The sequence below is a fragment of the Muntiacus reevesi genome, chromosome 4, assembly GCF_963930625.1.
Source record: "Muntiacus reevesi chromosome 4, mMunRee1.1, whole genome shotgun sequence".
NCBI classification, from domain to species: domain Eukaryota; kingdom Metazoa; phylum Chordata; class Mammalia; order Artiodactyla; family Cervidae; genus Muntiacus; species Muntiacus reevesi.
In genome coordinates, this window is record NC_089252.1 from 30,056,079 (window position 1) to 30,076,285 (window position 20,207).

At 37.2% G+C, this 20,207-nt stretch overlaps 1 protein-coding gene across 4 annotated transcripts in view; it reads left to right on the forward strand.

The window, feature by feature from the left end:
- The window catches only part of ZNF521 (zinc finger protein 521), a 304,387-nt gene that overhangs the window by 149,402 nt on the left and 134,778 nt on the right, over positions 1–20,207 (forward strand). For 3 of the 4 annotated variants that reach the window (XM_065932425.1, XM_065932423.1, XM_065932424.1), the window contains one exon: positions 16,022–16,106. In XM_065932425.1, the coding sequence (XP_065788497.1) occupies positions 16,022–16,106 (85 nt within the window). The remainder of the gene's footprint in view (positions 1–16,021; positions 16,107–20,207) is intronic. The other variant, XM_065932422.1, reaches the window with a different exon arrangement.

A 20,207-nucleotide genomic window follows, 5' to 3' on the forward strand; every position in this document is an offset into this window, starting at 1 on the left:
GCAAGGAAGGGTGGAAGGGAGAAGTAAATGACCAAATAAGACAGTTGAAGAACTGACAGGAAGCCCTCTAAGCTTAATGTCTATACCCACTAGGATTGAAATCGTTTTTGGTGGAAGACAGATCCTTTTAGCACCATAATTGGCTCTGGATTGATTTCATTTTGTTATACAAATTTAAATTATTCCAAACAGACATTCCCAAACTGCTGATATTAATTTGCATCTAGTTCATTCACTCATTCATTCATTCATCAGTGACTGTGTTTCAGACACTTGACCAGCCTTGTGCATAGGCATTGAGCACACAGTGGCAAACATCACAGAGAGTGTTTCGTGTTTCTCTTGGCAAAGAATGAAAGTGGGGCTTCCCTGGTGGTTAGTGGAAAAGAATCCACCTGCCAGTGCAGGAAACACGGATTTGATCCCTGATCCTAGAAGATCTTACATGTGGCAGAGCAGCTAAGCCTGCGTGTCACAACCGAGACAGTAGAGCTGGGCCATAACTATTGCGCTAAAGAGCCTGGGAGACGCAACCACTGAAGCCCAAACGCTCTAGGTCCCTGCTCTGTAACCCGAGATGCCACCACGATGAGAAGCCTACACAGCGATGAAGACCCAGCACAGCCAAAAATAAATAAAATTTATAAAGAATTAAACCTTCAAAAAGCAAATAGACCTTCATGTAGTGAATTATACATGTATTAAGATGGTGAGAAGTTGACAGGGTAGGAAAGAGGAATGTTCCCAAATACCTAGTGAGGATGTTCACAATAAAATTACAAAATGTCTTTTAAAAGAATGACTGAATATCACCTAGACTTTTAAAGAATATCTAAAAAAAAAATTACAGTGCTTGCCTTGCATAGATTCTATAAAAAATGTTGAATTTCGTATTACTATCTTTTCTTAATGTCCCTGCTTATATTCTAAGCTGTGCAATACGGTTCTCAAGGAGCAGAAGCACTGTTGGCAAAGGACCCCATACTTTCTCAGCTTATATTTTAGAGCATTTCTCATATGGAAAATGCCTAGGTTTATAAGATATTATCAGGAAGGCTTTGACAAACCTAGCCAGCTTATTAAAAAGCAGAAACATCACTTTGCTGACAAAGGTCTGTATAGTCAAAGCTATGGTTTTTCTCATAGTTATTTATGAAAGTGAGAGTTGGACCTTAAAGAAAGACTGAATGCTGAAGAACTGATGCTTTCAAACTATGGTATTGGAGAAGACTCTTGAGAGTCCCTTGGACAGCAAGGTGATAAAACAGTCAATCCTAAAGGAAATCAACCCTGAATATACATTGGAAGGACTGATGCTGAAACTGAAGCTCCAATACTTTAGCCACCTGACGCAAAGAGCCGACTCGCTGGAAAGGACCCTGATGCTGGGAAGGATTGAGGGCAGGAGGAGAAGGGGGTGACAGAGGATGAGATGTTTAGATGGCATCACCGACTCAATGGACATGAGTTTGAGCAAACTCCAGGAGATAGTGGAGATCAGAAGAGCCTGGCATGCTATATTCCATGGGGTCACAAAGTGTTCGGACACTACTTAGCGACTGAACAAACAAATCAATAATAATTGTGCAGAGGTTTTTCAAGTCCACAGTTTGATTTTCTGGGATAATCTGTGGGAAGACTGGGTCTTTCCTGGTTGTATGATGCAGATTGTAGGTATTTTTGTGGCAGCAGTCTGGTTCCCTCCAGTAAATTTCTGCGAAAACACTAACTCTTGGGTGTACTTATAAAAAGCCCAAATCAGTTTACTTCTGTGTGGTTCAGACATTCCTTGACAAATGCTCCATGCCAGGCAGTGTGCTGGGTGATAGAGTCATGGAGGGGAAATAAGACATTATTCCCTCAGTGACAGGAAACCTTAGAATGTAAAGTGAATAGTTGATTTGAATATGATATAGTAAATTCTAAGCTAAAAATATACATGGAAAAATAAGAACCTCTGAAGAAGGAAGCAGGTAGTAGAAAAAACTAGTGATGGAGAGGTGGGTATGGAGCCTATCCTGTAGCCAGGAGGAGACACAGTGAGTTTCAAGCAGAATGGAGAAGTAGCATGGCAATAGTTACTAATTCCTTTTTGTAAATGTGCACCCCACCGTATAAATGTGGGTGTATTCTTGGTGCCCTGGAGTTCCAGGCTTACTGGAGTTTTCTGTGACTCACTTTCTGTGAGTCACAGACAAGGACACTTCATCTCTCTCGGGACCTCACTTTGATTGTCTACGATGAGGAAGTTGACACAGTCATTCACTTGTCCCTTTCAGTTCTCAAAATCCCCAATATATACAGATAAGTTTGTGCTGGTATCTTTGAAAAGATGAAGAATATTGGGGGCATTTTATTCTACTTTTTAAAAGATAGTTTTGGAGTGATGAATGAGGAGGGATTTAAGAAATCCAAATAATTTCAGTTAAATCAAGGGGTTAAAAAGAACCCCACCACTTAAACATTTATAGGCATTGTAACAGCACAGTATGTTTTATAATAGGTAAAGTCAAGGAAGCAGGCCTCTAGCCTCAAAAACTTACTGTTGAAGAGTACAAACAACAGGAATACAAAATAAACTCCCACAGTGCTGTGTGGGTGTAATTGCTGACAAGCTTTATGGAGCAGGTGGGATTTTAGAAGCAATCTGAAGGAGAAGAGAAGGGTGGTGTGACACGCTTCAGCAGGAAAGCTGTTCAAGTGGAAGGGATGGACAGGAGAAGGCAGAACCCAAAATGAAAATACAGAGGAACAGAGAAGCAGAAAAAAATGACTGGAGTAGGAGGACAGGAGGTGAGGTATCTCAGTTGAATAAGAGTAATGAAGGTTCAGGTGATGTGGGCACATACAAAGTAATCTAAATGACCCAAATAAGAGGGAGCATGTTCTTTAGACAAAACATGAATTGCCAAAATGTGCAGTTTTCCTTTTACAGTAGAATAGCTGGGAGGATAGATTAGGAATGTAAATAAAGGAGAATCACTGTGACTCCAAGGGAGCCTTCATCTAGAGAGGAGTGGAAGGAAGCAAAGATTTTGGTTTTTTAATTTTACAATGTACAGGTATCCATCACTCACATGTTAATTAACTGTGTGTAAATATTTGTATTATGTCTTGCATAGATACAGGATGGCTAAGACAGAGCCCTCTTCCTACCCCTACAGACCTTCGGAGATAAATCAATTTTATTGAAACAGTTTTGATATAGCATGTAACGAATTCTAAGAGAATCAAGAGGAAACTTTTATGATTTAATATGAAATAAAACTCCTATGTCAGCCTTTTGCTATTTATGATGAATCTCTAGTAAACAGTACTAGTCCTTGTGAAGACTTCACAAGCTTGTCTACATTCTCAACTTGATTTTAGGGCAGAAGTTATATATTTAAGAAAATATGTCTTAATGAATCCTAAAATATTTTTTTCTTGCTCACAAAGCTTGTTGGGATTTTAAAATGTATTGCCAGCCTTTGGGATTGGATCTCCATGGACATATGGTGCAATTCAGTGGTCCTGCAATATAGTACTTAATGTTCCTGCTTCTCCATCTCTCCAACTGTATATCCCCAGTATTTACCAGCCGCATGTTTTCATTTTGACAATGATGGGACAGAAGGGGTGTTTCAGATTTTTTAAGGTGAAAACAAACAGTGTATGGTTGGGATAACTGACAAGAAAAATAGATGCTAATTTGGTATAAGGCAAGAGTTTTGACTTCTTCCTCAGATTTATGTTTATAAAAGACATTATTTAAACTACAATTTCCCCACTCCCCATTTCATAGCTTTCTTGAGTGATATGAATGATTACAAAACAGTCAGTACAGGAAGTTAATTACTGTGAATCATAAATCCCTTTGTACTAGGAACTAGCAAAATATTACAGTCATGGGTGATTGTTTCTTAGTTGCTAAGTCATGTCTGACTCTGCGACCCCATAAACCGCAGCACGCCAGGCTCCCCTGTCCTTCACCCTCTCCCAGAGTTTGCTCAAACTCATGTTCATTGAGTCAGTGATGCTCTCTAGCCATCTCACCTAGGAGCAAATTCCTTAACTCAAAAACATCTAGCACAAACAGTGTTTTGTTTTGTTAAACTTTACTACAGCAATAGTTTAGTTTATGTTATTCAACTTCTTCCACTTCACTGATTTCTGGTGCTATGTATGGTAGAAGGGAGATTTGCTAGCAGAAACAGACAAGTCCTAAGTAGAACCTTAGGAACAAAGGTCATGAATGTGTGATACTTCTTAAGATTGTCCATTGAACGGTCAGAGAACAAAATTTATTGAGTGTTCACTTTATGGGTAACATAGGAGACTCATTCAGGTCAGTTTACAATGGCATAGAAATAAACTCTAGCTGAATCTGTAACATTAAGTAAGATCATTTAGATGAAGATCTTTTAGTAGAGGAGATAAGCTAGGTCCCTTGGAAGAGACTTCAGTTATCTGAATCAGGAGAAATTTGACCACTAGAGTGAATAAGTAAGTCTAATAAAGCATCCCTCTCCAAGGGAAATGTAGGCTTAAATTCAGTTTTTAATGTTAGACATCAAGTTCAAGAGCATAAAAAAACAAATCTCTGAGGAAATTTGTTAGGAGACAGTTTATTTCAAACAAGAAAATAAAATAATTCTTCATGAACTTCAAGGTAATAAATTCCTTCCATGAAATGTAGTATAATTCATAGAACATAAAAAACAGTTGTTGTTGTTTTTTGCAGATTTAATTATTTCCTGTTTTTTGACTATTGATGATACCTTTGAAAGTATTTTAATGTTATTTTATCTAATTTTCAAACAGAATCCAAGAAGAGCTGAAAAAATGGTTCTTCTTTTTTGCCCCTTGATTTCAGAGTTGGTAGTAGCTTAGGCATGTCTTCATGGAGTTTGGGATTTTATTTGAAAATTAAATATTCTTAAATATATTTTTCTTATACCACATGTGCCTGTGCAAAATTTCTCTATAATTTTTTAAAAATTGCATTTTTCTGAGTCATTTAAAACAGAAATCTTTCTCCAGATTCTTTCTGACTCAGTTGTTGTCTCTATCATTTTCCTGTCCAGAGCAGTCTGCTTTAGTCCTTACTCTGTTCTGAATTACCTTTCTTATTCCACCAAATATCCCCAACAGACTGTGAGCAACTTGCTTGGCATGTAGTAGTAGACACTTTTGTATCAGTTTTGAATTCAAGGAAGTTATTTCCATTTTAGACCTCAGGTCAAATCTTTTCTTTCTTAGGAAACTTTTCTAACACTTGGAGACCATATTAACCCATTCCTATCTGGTACGTTTCCACTGTCTTCTCTTTGCCAACGTTGACTGGTACTTGGTCCTGAACTGCCTTACCATGTTAGGTGAGCAAAATCCTAATAACAGTTTAATCTGTGTGTTTGTTCTTTTCTCCTTGAGTTTAGAAATCAAGTTTCATATCTCTTGGTTATTAAGCTCTTAGCATATGCCAGACATTGTGTAAAGTTTTATACAGTCTTTAGTATCTATATCTGTAAGGCTATAATGTCTTCCTTTTAACCACCATAAAAACACACAATAGAAGATTGATACTGGCATTTTAAAATTAATTATTTGGGTGAACTTTTCATCATTAGTAGCTTTCATTTCACTTTACCCATTTCCCCCCTCTCTGTTCAGTGACCTGTTTTCACACAAATTCAGATTTACTTGGAAAATGACCAAACTAAATTAGTGAAATGTGTGAAGTATTAAGTATTTGTGGAAAGCTGTAGGTACATTATTTTCACTCACATAGAATATCCATTTTCTTGCCAACAAAATATTGCCAGGTAAAAGTGCCACTCATCTTAAATATATGTCTCATGTGTAATATATCTGTTCTTAGAATGGTAATGCATATTGCTGTAGTCCTTGAAAACAGCTTTTTTTTTTTTCCCATAAGTGAGCTTGAATCTTTTTTACATGTTCTACATGTTTTACATGTCCTCCTCTTCCTTCCCACCCCACAACCCTGTCACCAGCTTGTGACATTCTTCATGCTATTAATTTCTAAAATTTTATTTTATGAACATTTGTTTGACCCTTGGTAATTGCCATACAATCTGAACTACTGCCTTCTAGTTTAAGGAAAAATTTTTACATTTTTGTCTGTTTGTTTGGCCATGCTGGGTCTTCGTCGTGACAAGTGGGGGCTCGTGTCTAGTTGCAGTGTGTGGGCGTCTCACTGTAGCGGCTTCTCTTTGCTGAGCATGGACTCTAAGGCCTGCAGGCTTCAGTAATTGCAGCTCGAGGGCTCAGTAGTTGTGGCTCTCAGGCTCTAGAGCACGGGTTCAATAGTTGTGGCCCCCAGGCTTATTTGCTCTGTGGCTTGTGGGTTCTTCCTGGATCAGGGATTGAACCCATGTCTCCTGCATTGACAGGTAGATTCTTTACCAATGAGCCAGCAGGGAATCCCTAAAGAAATTTCAATGCAGTTTTCAAGTCCACCTAAAAGAGTGAGAAATAATCTTTGACAAGCAACTTTGTTGTGCTGTACAGCTCATCAGGTATTCCATTCCATCCCCATAATAACCTGTCAAGTATAGAGTAATAAAGGTAGTTCTATTTAATGCAGACATGCTACATGGTAGGCATGGTAGTAAGCACTTTTATATAGTTCTTCCTTGCTTCTCACATCAACTTTAAATGTGAGTTTTATTATTTTTAATTTACAGGGAAGGAAACTAAGACTCGGGACCATTAAATGATTTGTCACACAGCTAAATGATGAAGCCACTGCATAGTAACTAATTGCAGAAAGAGGATCCTAAAGTTGCTTTCCTGCTAAGACTGCTGGGTTTATTTGGAATGAGTATGTTATAGCATCATTGGGCACATCTTAATTTCAGGGGGTTCCGACTGAGTTGGAGACTAATTCTTCCATGATAGCCACCACCAAAGTTTGGAATGGTGACATAGAGGGGCTGTGAAATGTCCTTGAAAAATGGTTCTGTAACTTCATGCTTCAATGCTCAGACCATATACAATGTTAGACAAAATATAAAGGGAGAAAACCAAATGGATTTAGCCAAGTTCAAAACAGTTATCTATCTTTGAGATCTGAGAACCAAATTTCAAAACCAAGTGGTTATCGGGGTTAAAGCCAGAGGGTCTGCTGAACTCCATTCCTGAAATGAGAAGGTTAATTAGGGTTCTTGTTACCTATGGGACGAAGCCAGACCTGCTACATTTTAGAGCAGGGCTTGGGGAGAAAATTTATTGTTTATGACAGGAAACTAGAAGAATTGTTCTGTTGTTGATCAGTATGTGAATCTCGGGCTTCTGAGCTGGAGAATTAAAGGGGTAGAAAGATACAGTTTGTGACTTAAAACTGAATTAGCCTTATGCTGGCCCTGTCACACCTCTGTAGCACAGCAGATACACAGGAAATGCCCCTGTGTGACCTAGCCGGGTCTGGTAGCCTGGATGGCCAAGTAGAAGCAATGGCAAAACTACTAGAAAGGGAGGCATGAGCACATAAAAAATTCTTTCACTGCAAATGGGCTTCAAACCAAGATTCCAAAATATGTGAGTGATTCATTATATTCATGTAGTAAAGCAGACAAACAAATAAAACCCAACTGCTATGAGACCAAGATTCTACTCCAGAAGAAATTAATTATATGGAACAGTCTGACAAAGACTTTGAAATAAGTATGTTTTAGGAGCTCAGAAAGATAAATGAAAGTGTGATTTTCACTCAAAACAGTGACAAATTTTGGAGCAAGTCCAAGTAGAATTTTTTTTTTAAGAGCACTTGTGTTTAAAATTAGAAATGTTAGAAATGACAAATGTTAATCGAAATAAAAACTCTGGCAGATAGGATAAACTCTAGACTGAGTACCAGTGAAGAGGGGACCAATGGTTAGAGAAAGTACAGAGAAAATCACGTAGATCGGAACAAGAGGACAGCTGATATGCATGAAAAAATAGTTAAGATACTTGCAGTATATAGACTGGGAGGCTGCAGATCTATGTCTACCAAGAGTGCCAGTGGAAGTGAAAGGAGAATGTGTGAGAGATACATAAAAACTGAAGAAATGATCAATAAAAAATTTCAGGATTGGAGACACACCTGAACACTCAGGTTGAAATTGTTCTTTCACTATTGAGCAGGACAGATAGGTATACAGTTGAAAATATGACAGTAAAACTTTAAGACAATGAATGCAGAAGAAAATCTTGGGAACTTTGAGGAGCCAGTTCTGTTCCATTGACCTTGGTCAAGAGTCTGGGACTAGTAAAAAGTGTCTAGAAATGGTTCACTGAGTGTCATCATCGAGTCTCATGCCATCACTGGCATTGTCAGGGACCAAAGCACTAACCTCAGCTGGTAAAGAATCCACCTGCAATGCAGGAGACCCCGGTTGGTTTCCTGGGTTGGGAAGATCTGCTGGAGAAGGGATAGGCTACCCTCTCCAGTATTCTTGGGCTTTCCTGGTGGCTCAGCTGGTAAAGAATCTGCCTGCAGTGTGGGAGACCTGGGTTTGATCCCTGGGTTGGGAAGATCCCCTGGAGAAGGGAAAGGCTACCCACTCCAGTATTCTAGCCTGGAGAATTCCATGGACTGTGTAGTCCATGGGGTCACAGAGTTGGACACGACTGAGCCACTTTCACTTTCGAAGCACTAAACAATTCTAAGGAAAACCTTCTTTCAAAATGTATCTAAAATGCAACTGTAAAACTTCCTGCAAATGATTAGAGGCTCAGTTCAGTTGAGTCACTCAGTCATGTCCAACTCTTTGCGACCCCTTGGACTGCAGCACACCAGGCTTCCCTGTCCATCACCAACTCCCGCAGCCTACTCAAACTCATGTCCATGGTGTTGGTGATGCCATCCAACCATCTTATCCTCTGTCATCCCCTTCCCCTCCTGCCCCCAATCCCTCCCAGCATCAGGGTCTTTTCAAATGAGCCAGGTCTTCACATCAGGTGGCCAAAGTATTGGAGTTTCAGCGTCAACATCACTCCTTCCAATGAGTATTCAGGACTGATCTCCTTTAGCATGGACTGGTTGGATCTCCTTACAGTCCAAGGGACTCTCAAGAGTTTTCTCCAGTACCACAGTTCAAAAGCACCAACTCTTTGGTGCTCATTTTTCTTTATAGTCCAACTCTCACATCCATGCATGACTACTGGAAAAACCATATCCTTGACTAGACAGACCTTTGTGGCAAAGTAATGTCTCTGCTTTTTAATACGCTTTCTAGGTTGGTCACAACTTTTCTTCCAAGGAGTAAGTATCTTTTAATTTCATGGCTGTAGTCACCATCTGCAGTGATTTGGGAGCCCGCAAAAATAATGTCTACCACTGTTCCCACTGTTTTCCCATCTATTTGCCATGAAGTGATGGGACTGGATGCCATGATCTCAGTTTGATTCAGGGATCATGATGATCATGCCATGATCGTGTCAGAGTTTAAACTGTGTTAAAACCCAGTGGGTGGGAGCCAGGGTAAGAATTTTGTCCTTGGTTATGGTATTCACAGTCTTCATGAGTTGTCATTTAATTAATCTGTGAATGAGGATAATAATCCCTCCTTTATTTTCACAGTTTTGTTGCAAGTGATTTTCACCTGTAAGAGTTTTTACAGATTGTAAAACATGATTCAGTTGTGAATGTATGTATGCTAAGTCACTTCAGTTGTGTCTGACTCTTTGAGACCCTATGGACCATAGCCTGCCAGGCTCCTCTGTCCATGTTATTCTGCAGGCAAGAATATTGGAGTGGGTTGCCATACCCTCCTCCAGGCATCTTCCCAACCCAGAGATTGAACCCATGTCCCTTATGTCTCCTGCATTGGAGGCTGGTTCTTTACCATTAGCACCACATGGAAAGCTTATGATTCAATTGTAAGAAATTATTACTTTACTACAGAAATGATTATCAACAATGGTTCCTGCATCTTAGCATTTATATGTTAGATTTGTTTTAAAAAAAAATCAGAAAGATCCCTCCAAACAATACAAAAATGTTCACAAAGCTATTTGTAACAACTAAGCACAAATTATTTTTAGTGTGTGCCAAGTGTAGGAATATAAAGTGAACAGTGGGGATGGGGTTTAATGTTGATAAAACTACATATTATGAATTACCCTATCCATTTATTCCGATTTGTTATTATGAAATTGCTCACACATGCACCTAGATTTAATAATTGTTGACATTTAGCCATATTTATCTATATGTGACTATATATGGTTTTTTTTTTTCTGGATCTATTGAAAGTAAATTGCAAACATCTTGCGATTTCATGTCTAAAGATTCAGTTTGCATCTCTTAATAAAAAGGACATATACCCATGTAATCATAATACCATTATAGTACATCGAGAAAGTTAACATAGTAATCCCCCAATATTGTCTAATAACCAAGTGAGATTCACATTTTCTCAATTTCCTCCCAAATCTTTCTATATCTGTTTTCTCCCTAAATCAGAAACCACACGTTGCATTCACCTCAAACTACATTTATTGCTGTCTCTTTTCTCTGTTTTATTTGAGAACAGTCTCTCCAGTTTTGCTCTCCCTTACACGTTAACTTTTTGAAGATAACTGGCCTAGTGTATTTTTTGTTTTGAAGACTGTTCTGGATTTGTGTAAATTTTTTTCTGCAAAGAAACACTTGTTCCTCTCTCCCTGCATTTCCTGAAAATTGGATGTTTCATTTAATAGCTTAATTAGGTTCATGTAGGGGCTTCCCAGGTGGCGCTAGTGGTAAAGAACCTACCTGCCAATGCATGAGATGTGAGAGATGCGGGTTCGATCCCTGAATCAGGAAGATCCCCTGAAGGAGGGCATGGCAACCCACTCCAGTATTCTTGCCTGGAGAATCCCATGGACAGAGGAGCCTGGCGGGCTATGATCAGTAGGGTCTCAAAGAGTTGGACAGGACTGAAGTGATTTAGCACTCACACATATATTTTAGATAGGACTACTTTGTTATGATGTATTATGCTTCATGCTGCATCATATTGAGACATAATGTCAACTATCGGTAGTTGTAAGCTAACTAGTTTGATTATAGTGAGTACCACCAGATAAGTCACTGTGAAGGGACATACACCTTTCTGTTTGCTCTCGTCAAAGGATGAGAACTGTGTCTCTCTGAAAAACCTTTCCCCTCACAGATTTAGCATCCATTAATGAGCTTACCTGGTGGCTCAGATGGTAAAGAATCTGCCTGCAATGCAGGAGACCTGGGTTTGATCCCTGGGTCAGGAAGATTCCCTAGAGAAGGGAATGGCAGCCTACTGCAGTATTCTTGCCTGGGAAAATCCTATGGTGGGCTACAGTCCATGGGGTCGCCAAGAGTCAGACACAACTGAGCCACTAACACTCTAATAATTATCCTGGACCATTTTATTAGCATTGCAAGATAGTGAGTTTCTAATTTTGTCATCTCTTACTGTCAGCCTTTGGTAAAGAAAAGCTTTCCCTCATCAAAAAAGCATGAACTACACTTCCTCCTAAAAAATCATGATGCCTCTGTGACTTTATTATCAATTTTCAGAACAAGAGATTTGTATAATTGTCTCTTCGATGGCAGCAGCTGAGATTTTTTTTTTTCTTTTTTGTTTTGGAGGATTAACATGGACTCATTGATGTTTTTTTATACTTTAGTGTTTTGTTTTAAAAAAAAATCAAAGCAATTACAACTACAAAGTATAATTTTTTTTTTTAATTTGATGAGGCTAAATGTGAAGCCTAAGTCCTAATGGAATATAGATTGAATGGGGAGGGAGGTTAATCAGAATAATGTGGTTTTTTTAAGTATACATTATTAGAGATCTTAATCATTTTTTTTTAAATTTATGAGATGCTCTTTTCTCAAAGTCTCTGAGTACCTTAACCAGAGTATCACTGAAAACAAGAATGTCAAAAAGGCACATTTAAATTGTTCTCAAAATCAATCAAAAATAATGAGGTGCTGGGAAAAAGTTGTATCCTTGATAATTACATCTATCAGTATCAGAAAACAAAAGAGAACAATCAGGAGATGACAACTCCACTCCCAAGTAGCACATTAAAAAAAGGCTAATGAAAAAAAAGTCTCTTTTAAAAATTGTACTGAATTAGCATTTCAAGTAAATTGACAACTTAAGCGTTGATAAAGGCCAATCTGGAGCCCAAACAATGGAAGTTCTGTTTCTACTTTTATCTGCTTTTAAAAGAAATGATCTCACTTGACTTTCTTTGGTTGTCCTCTATATAGATGGAAGTGTTAGTCACTCAGTGATGTCCGACTCTTTTGCGACCCCATGGACTATAGCCCACCAGGCTCCTGTGTCCATGGAATTCTCCAGGCAAGAATATTGGAGTGGGATTCTATTTTCTTCCTCTCGACCCAGGGATTGAACCCAGGTCTCCTGCATTGCAGGCAGATTCTTTACCATCTGAGTCACCAGGGAAGCCCATATAGATGGAAGCAATTGTCCTACTGGAGGGGACAGTCCTTCTTTACTCTGGGTCAGGGTGTCCGGGGAGTATTGTGCTTGATTTAGAGCTCTATTTATTGAAAACACTAACGTGGAAGAAAGTGACAAGGCTGGTGAAAGTTGCTTAAAGCATTTCTTAAACCAAACCTCTATTTTCAGTCTACAAAGGGGTTCCTGTAACTGCCACTATCAACAAGAAGTTCAGCTCAACTTGTTCTTTATAGCTTCAGAGCCTGAACTTGGGGCCATCGAGTCAAAGTAGCAGAAAAATCGATTTGGGCTGAGAATGAGGAAGAATTCCTTCATAAACTCAGCTGTACAGAGCTGCAATGGCTTTACCTCCAAGGGCATGAGCCCCCAGGGCCAACACTTTGAGAAGTTACAGTGACATTACTTAAAGATGGTGTATGTCACTTTACTTAAAGATGGTATAAAGGGAGGGGTCTCTCAAATATCTTGCTAAATTATAATATATAATTATATATTTTGTAATTATAAGGAATAAGAGTCTATAATTATAAAAAGGAATAAGAGCCTACAATTTATAATAAGGAATGTTTTAAAGGTCATTTTAACATTAGTTTAAAAAATTTGAGAGTAAAAATGAATTTTATTTTTTAGTAGTCTGCATGGGCTATTTTTTCTGTCTGTTATTTTAAATAGATTTTATTATTTTTTTAACTTCTTCTTTTATATTGGAGTATAGGTGATTAACACTAGTGTGTTAGTTTCAGATGTAGAGCAAAGTAATTCAGTTATTCATATATACATATCCATTCTTTTTCAATTCTTTTCCAATTTAGGTTGTTGCATTATATCGAGCACAGTTACCTGTGCTATACAGTAGGTCTTATTAGTTATCCATTTTAAAGCCAGCACTGTGTGTATGTCAATCCCAAACCAAGGGGAAAAAAAAGAATTTTATACCAAAGCTTTAAAAAGAAAACCACAGCACATCCAAATTTCTATATCACTGCTTTTTATTTAGGAGATATGAGATGTCTGACGAGATGAAGTTTAAGTTATAGCATTTTAAGACCGTATTTTTGATCACATTAAATTCTTACTCTATCTAGTCCCAAATTTAAGAGCTTGTACATCAGAATATGACTCTCTTAATAGAAAGTAATGTTTTAGATATTGTCTTCAGAGTAGAATTAGTATTTGAATCATCAGTAGTAGTGACAAAAGCATTTTCTTTCAGTGATAAAGAAAACTGATATACATAGATCTTCCAATGTGTCAGTTCATTTTGAAGGCAGTAGTAAGTGCTGGTATTTTATTATTTTGGCTTGTCAAGTGATTTTATTCTTTATTATTAGACAAAGGGAAAAAAAGGCCCTAGTATATTCCACCAACATATTCATCAGTCATCATTTTTGGAGACAGTTTTCGACATATTGTATGTTTTACTGTGCTAACAAGAGAAAAGACTAGCCATTAAGTTTATGTTTCTTTGTTTTTCAGCAAGGTCACATATCAGGAATGATGCTGGAAGTATGCTAATAAACAATATATAATGTAGGTCATCTGGGAGTAAGAAATATTTTCTAACTAGTTCTAAAGGGAAATATTGTTAAAAAAGGGAGCGATGTTATTTACACAACACATGTTGCTCTATATGTCACCATCAAAAGCATCTTGTAAACAGCTCAGCGCAGTAAATCTTCCTTGGTGATTGTCAGGGTTTTTCAAGTCCGTGTTAAATTTAGACCCAGCACACTCAATTCACAACATGCCTAATGTACAAAGCCTATTAGATTATGTAGAAAGCTTCTGCTGGAAATCAGCCTGCATTTCTGTGTTGTTCAAGGAATACCATCCTCTGACACAGAAGCAAATACTATGTTAAGAGAAAATAATTAAGAAAACTTTACTTTAAAAGCATTTATCATTTTAACTGCTAATAGAAGGGTGCCACATTTTTTTTTTTTTTGCTTAACTTTGATTTTGTTGAGTTCTTTAAAATTAATTGCAGTTGACAGACTGATATTTTCTCTTGCTACCATTAGTAAAGCAATTTTATATGACTGCCAATGAAGTGGTAATTCTGTAAGAACGCCTTAACAAACTGTCATTGATGTGATTTTACAAATGTCATTTTCTCACTTTCGGGAGAGTTTCAAATGGATTATTTCATAATGCTTTATTTTGTTTTCCAAGGTGGTTTTTAATTGTAACTATCAGGTTTCATCATAAAGGCAATTATGTAACTGTGTTCTGGAAAACTTAAAAGCAATACTTGACTTATTGAGTTCATCTAATATGTACTAAGCCATATAGGGGACACAGAGATAAAGATGAAGAATCGTGAAGGCTGCCTTTATCAGAAAGCTCTACTTTTAGAATTGAGAATTTATTTCCTGAAGAGTGTCATACTGAATGAAGTAAGTCAGATAGAGAAGGAGAAATATTGTATGACATCCCTTTTAGGTGGAATTTAAAAAGAAATTATACAAATGAACTTACAAAACAGAAAGAGACTCACATTTACAGCTCAGCGCAGTAAATCCTCCTTGGTGATTGTCAGTGTTTTTCTTACTTAAGAAACAAACTTATGGTTGTCAGAAGGAAAAGATAGGGACTTCGGGAAGGTCATGTACACATTTCTATATTTAAAATGGATAACCAACAAAGACCTACTGTGTAGCACATGGAACTCTGTTCAGTGTTATGTGCCAGCCTAGATGGGAGGGGGGTTTGGGGGAGAATGGATGAATGTGTATGTATGACTGAGTCCTTTCACTAATCACCTGAAACTCCCACAACATTGCTAACTGGCTGTACCCTAATACAAAGTAGAAAGTTTAAAGTTTGGGGGAAAAAAAGAGAAAGAACTTATTTCTCTTCCCAGCTTTAAGGCACTGTGACATTAGACACATTCTTCTACTTCCCTGGACTTCAGTTTCTTTATTCATGATACAAGAATTATAATAAGTCCTGTTCTGTCTATTCACAAGACTTTTGTGTAATGATGAAATGGTTTTAGAATGTTCAATATGACATGATTTCTTTATAGGAGATATGTATTTAAATGCTGGTGTTCAGCAAGTTCTGAAACATCATCTAAATTTCATACTTCAGCTAAAAATTATCGTCTCTAAATCTCTTAGCTAGATTTTGTGAATCTTCACTTACTGGCTGTTTTGTGTGGGTATCTTGAAGCAACCCTGCAGTTATGTTTTTCAGAATGAAAGTGTGCCTGATCCTCAAAGACACAGGTTTCTGAAACTCACCAATTCTTTACATGTATTTTCAATACCAACTTCTGTTTTTATAAAGTAGGAATCTTTAAACATGTATTGTACTATAATTATGTGTCTTCATTTCTTCCAACTGTTTGCAACGAAAAACATAATGTTTGGATCAAGCCATGGGTCATAGTAGGGAACTCGCAGAATTTTGCCCAAGTGGCCCTACAGATGTTTAGTTAACAACATATATAAGACCATGGTCTCAGGAAAATTCTGTGATCAGGTAGGGTTGGTTTTTTTGTGTTTTGTTTTTCTAAAGAAAAAAATAAAAATATGCATGTGTCTAAGTAATTCTGTTTATACTTGTTTTCTCAGAAGAAGACCTATCAGTGCATCAAGTGTCAGATGGTTTTCTACAATGAATGGGATATTCAGGTGCATGTTGCGAATCACATGATTGGTAAGTGACACTCCGAACCTTCTTATAGACAGATTTTCCTCTTCCTTGTGTACAATGCCTATATAATTAAACAGAGTTAAAGATGAATTAATTGTTCAGCCATCAATTATTTACCTAGGCATGATTGATTTTTTTATTACTATTATTAGGCCTGATAAGGCATTAGCACATTTTATTTTCTGCAAGGGCTAGTTTAGACTTCTGCAGAGGATTATATATCTACTGCCAGTCAAAACACAGGTGATTAACAAATTAAACTTCTAATCATTTTTGCATTATTGAAAACTAACAGGAATGGTTAATGAACTGGATGTTAGCTTTCCATAGAGTTTTAGACAGGTTTTAATTTCAGAAGTTATTATGGTAATGGCACTGCTGTGTGTTGCTTAAGCATCTTTGTATCCAAATCTAAAGTGGTGAGTTTTTGTGATAGGGAAACATAAATAATTTAAATTGCCGTAAAATAATTTTATATGTATGGTTTCAACAGCCTGGAAATAATCATGATCATAAAGATCATGTAAAGAATTCAGTCATCATTTTTTATTCCCCACCAAATTTTATGCAGATTTTTATAAAAGCAGTCCGTGTAAAGATCTCTGAGGTTACTCTAAGCCTGTGTTTTCAGGGATTTTGCATTTTTCACATGGGCTACAGCTAAAAGGATAATTTTTTCACTTACTCTTATTGTCCCATTATCCCTTAATTCCTCTGGGGTTACCTCCTATGTTTTAATTTGATAAGCACTTCGTAATAACACTAAGAATTTTACCAGCCAATTAAACTTTATCAAGCAGATCTTTTTCTACTAGTAAAATGACAATTGCTATTACTTTACGCTATTTTTGTCACTCATTTGTGTTTTTACGTGATGTGAGTTTTTTTTATTTCATACTACTTTCATGGTATATTATCATATCATAAATTATTGTGATATGGTATTTCAAAAGTGTGAGCAACCTCATGCTCTCGGTCTATCAAACTCTAAGAAAGGAAAGAAAATTCAGCATTTTAGACTCTGAACTCCTTTTCAGGGGTAAACAAGTTTTATTATACACCTAATCCGCTGCATTCTAAGAGGGTGCAGTAGAAGGGTTGCTCCAATTATAATTACTGATCCTTACAACCAGCTATAACAAAATTTCTAATGATCTTGTACCTATTAATGAAGATGAAGTCAAAAGTATGTTGGAAACTATTAATAGGTTTTTAGTAGGATTTGCTTTATAGTTTTCAAATGATGATCTTTAGGAGGATTACAGTTTACAAAAGACTAAGTGTTTAATTATACAATATGCAGCTTATACCTAACAGCTAAAATATAGGTTACTTTTTCTCGATATTTTCCAGATATAAGTACTAATATTATTAGTGAGTTTCCTCCGCATTAAATGGAAATACTCTTAAATGTGCCAGAATAACATTGACAGTTTTACTGAGTGTTCAAAAGATAATGAGAACATGTAAGAGAGACTGAAATGTTTCTTATGTTTTCCTTTCTGTTTTGGATTCCAAAAAATACTCTATGTAAACTTTCAAAATGGACTGGCATGGGGGGAAACACATGGGTTAGAAAAAATGAATTTGTCTTTCCAAATATGAGTGTTAATATTTTCCATCTCTTTATTTCTTGAGTAAAGCTTACTGGTGGCAGTCAGTCATGATTCTGCATTAGGCCACAGTTTTACAAGGGTGTTAGTGAAAATATTTCTTGGAAGTTTGCAGCTTATGGAAAATTTAGTGGAACATTGTGCTTCTGATTAGTTTTATTCTTTGTAAACTTGTTTTTGGTTCTGGATTTATTATTTATCCCAGGGCCCAGCTGAACAAATGGAATATATTTTCGACACATTATTAATGTTCTTTTGCCAAGTAGAATCTGAATGGAATGCTGAGCATGAGAAGAATTTTTTATTTTAGTATCATTTGTCCAAAATGTTCATTGATTTGGCCTGGTCCTTTTTAAAAGTTGCTTTATACCTTTCATTTGCTATTTCTCTTAATATTCTTTGCATCATTAGTGCTTCCCCAAAGCTTCCCCGCCTCTACCTTATGGTGGATTAATATGACACTCACCTGCTCTTGGGATCTGAACGTTTAACAATTCACCTTCCATCAGAGAAGAAAATTCTATTCCTTTTCAGAGAGGGCCTAGGTAGTTAATATTCATGCTATTTTTTAATAATAAAATATGTAATTCTCTTACACTTGAGGCCTAAACAGAAGAATAGTAGCCATTTAATTGTTATAACTGTTGACCATGTATCCAAGTTCTTACATTTCTTCCCCTCTGCATTGTTAGTATCTAGAGAGAGAGAATGTGTACCTGGAGGATGTCACAAAGGCTAAGATATCCCTTTTTAAAATCCCAGTGTGATGCTTAGTTTTTCAAATGAGGCAGGCAGCATGATTCTGTTGGCTAAAATACCTCCATTGAGGGTAGGTATTTTTAGGTTGTGTATCTGTGTATGTTTTTTTGTCTAATAAAAAAATAATCTCAACTGGACATTTAGCAAGGAAGAGGGATTAGAGTCTATCTGAAAAGCCTCTTACTCTTTTTGTTAAGAGGGCCTATAGTGTTTTTACAGATTTTGTTTTCCATTTCAATCAGTCTGGAGGAGAGATTATGTCACCTGATGGAAAACAGGGTCTGCAGATGACCCAATGAGGTGTGACTTTAAACTCCTTCTTTGACCAAGTCATTTGCATTTGCTTCTACATAACACGCATGTTTTAATGCAGTCTCAATGTCAGGGAACCTCCACGCTTCTTTCTGGAAGTGCTGGTCTCAGACTATTGGCCAGGGACGTTTGTGAAAGGAAACCCATCAGTGTTTCCACCAGGTATACACTGGAGATGCTGTGCCGAAGTGCCATTTTGCAGTGAGGTGTGGACACGTGCTTTGAGTTGCAGGAATAATTACTCAATAAACATGCATTGGGGATTTGACTTATGTCTATTAAGGAAAAAAGAACACCTCACTCTCGATCGCATTTTGACACAGTTTCAGTAAGAAATCAGACCAGCGAGTATTTAGAGGTTTCTCTTCTTTACTCACACACACATACACACACACCTCCCCCCTCCAAGAGCTACAAAACGCTTTAACAGCTTTCCTGGGGGAAAGATTTCCCTCTTTTAAAGTCTGCACAGATGAAAATTTTTTTCTTGTCTTCCTTTGTTTCTTTCCCTTAGTTTACATTGGCTTTTGACCTGAGAATGCAGAAAGAAGCCATTGTGCACTGTGTCCTTTAATTCATTGTTCACTCTCCTTCCATCAGCACAGTAAATATTTATTGTTTCCCCCCCTTTGATATTTCTATTATTATTATTATTTGGTATGGATTAGCACAGATAGTGATGAGACCAGAGAATGTAAATGTGTTTCACCCAGCAAAGGGATTGCCTCATATAAAATTATGAGGCTCAACAGCAGTAGAGTAAATTTGTAAGTGCTCTGAATAAAGGGTTGTTAGGCATGCGATAATATAAAGAGATGACATTGCCAAGAACTATTTATGAGAAGCTTAATTTTTTTCACTCTGATAATTCTTGACCAATAATTACCAGCCTCTAATTATCTATTTTAGTTCGAAAGAAATTTCTATCACTACGGAGGTTGGCATTGCAGCTAGCGCGTAAATCCCCAAAGAGACCAATGTGTTCCAAACAGCCACAAACAACTGTCTCAGGAAACAGAGTGAGCAAATTGCGAGCGGCTGGTGGTAGACAACCAGCAGTAAGCTCACCATCGAAGGCCAGTCAGCTTGACAAAGAAATGATCAAAGGGGAGAAATACCATTATCCTTGGAATTGATTGCTACGGTCGTAGCCTTTGGAGGACAAGTGGCCAGGATATAGCATGGCCATTTCCAGCCCTTGCTTTCCAAGCTCTTGGGTGGAGAATCTGAAGGGAATGAGTACAAACCATTTACCTAAGAACTGTTTAAAACTGGCTTAGAAATGATTACTTATTAAGTTTACTTTTCATATGATCAGAAAGACCAATTGGAATAGCACAATTGTAGCTAAGGTGGCAGAGTATACTCTTGTGGGAAAAAAAGGGGAAAATCAACAAATAGTCAGTAACAGATGTGTCCC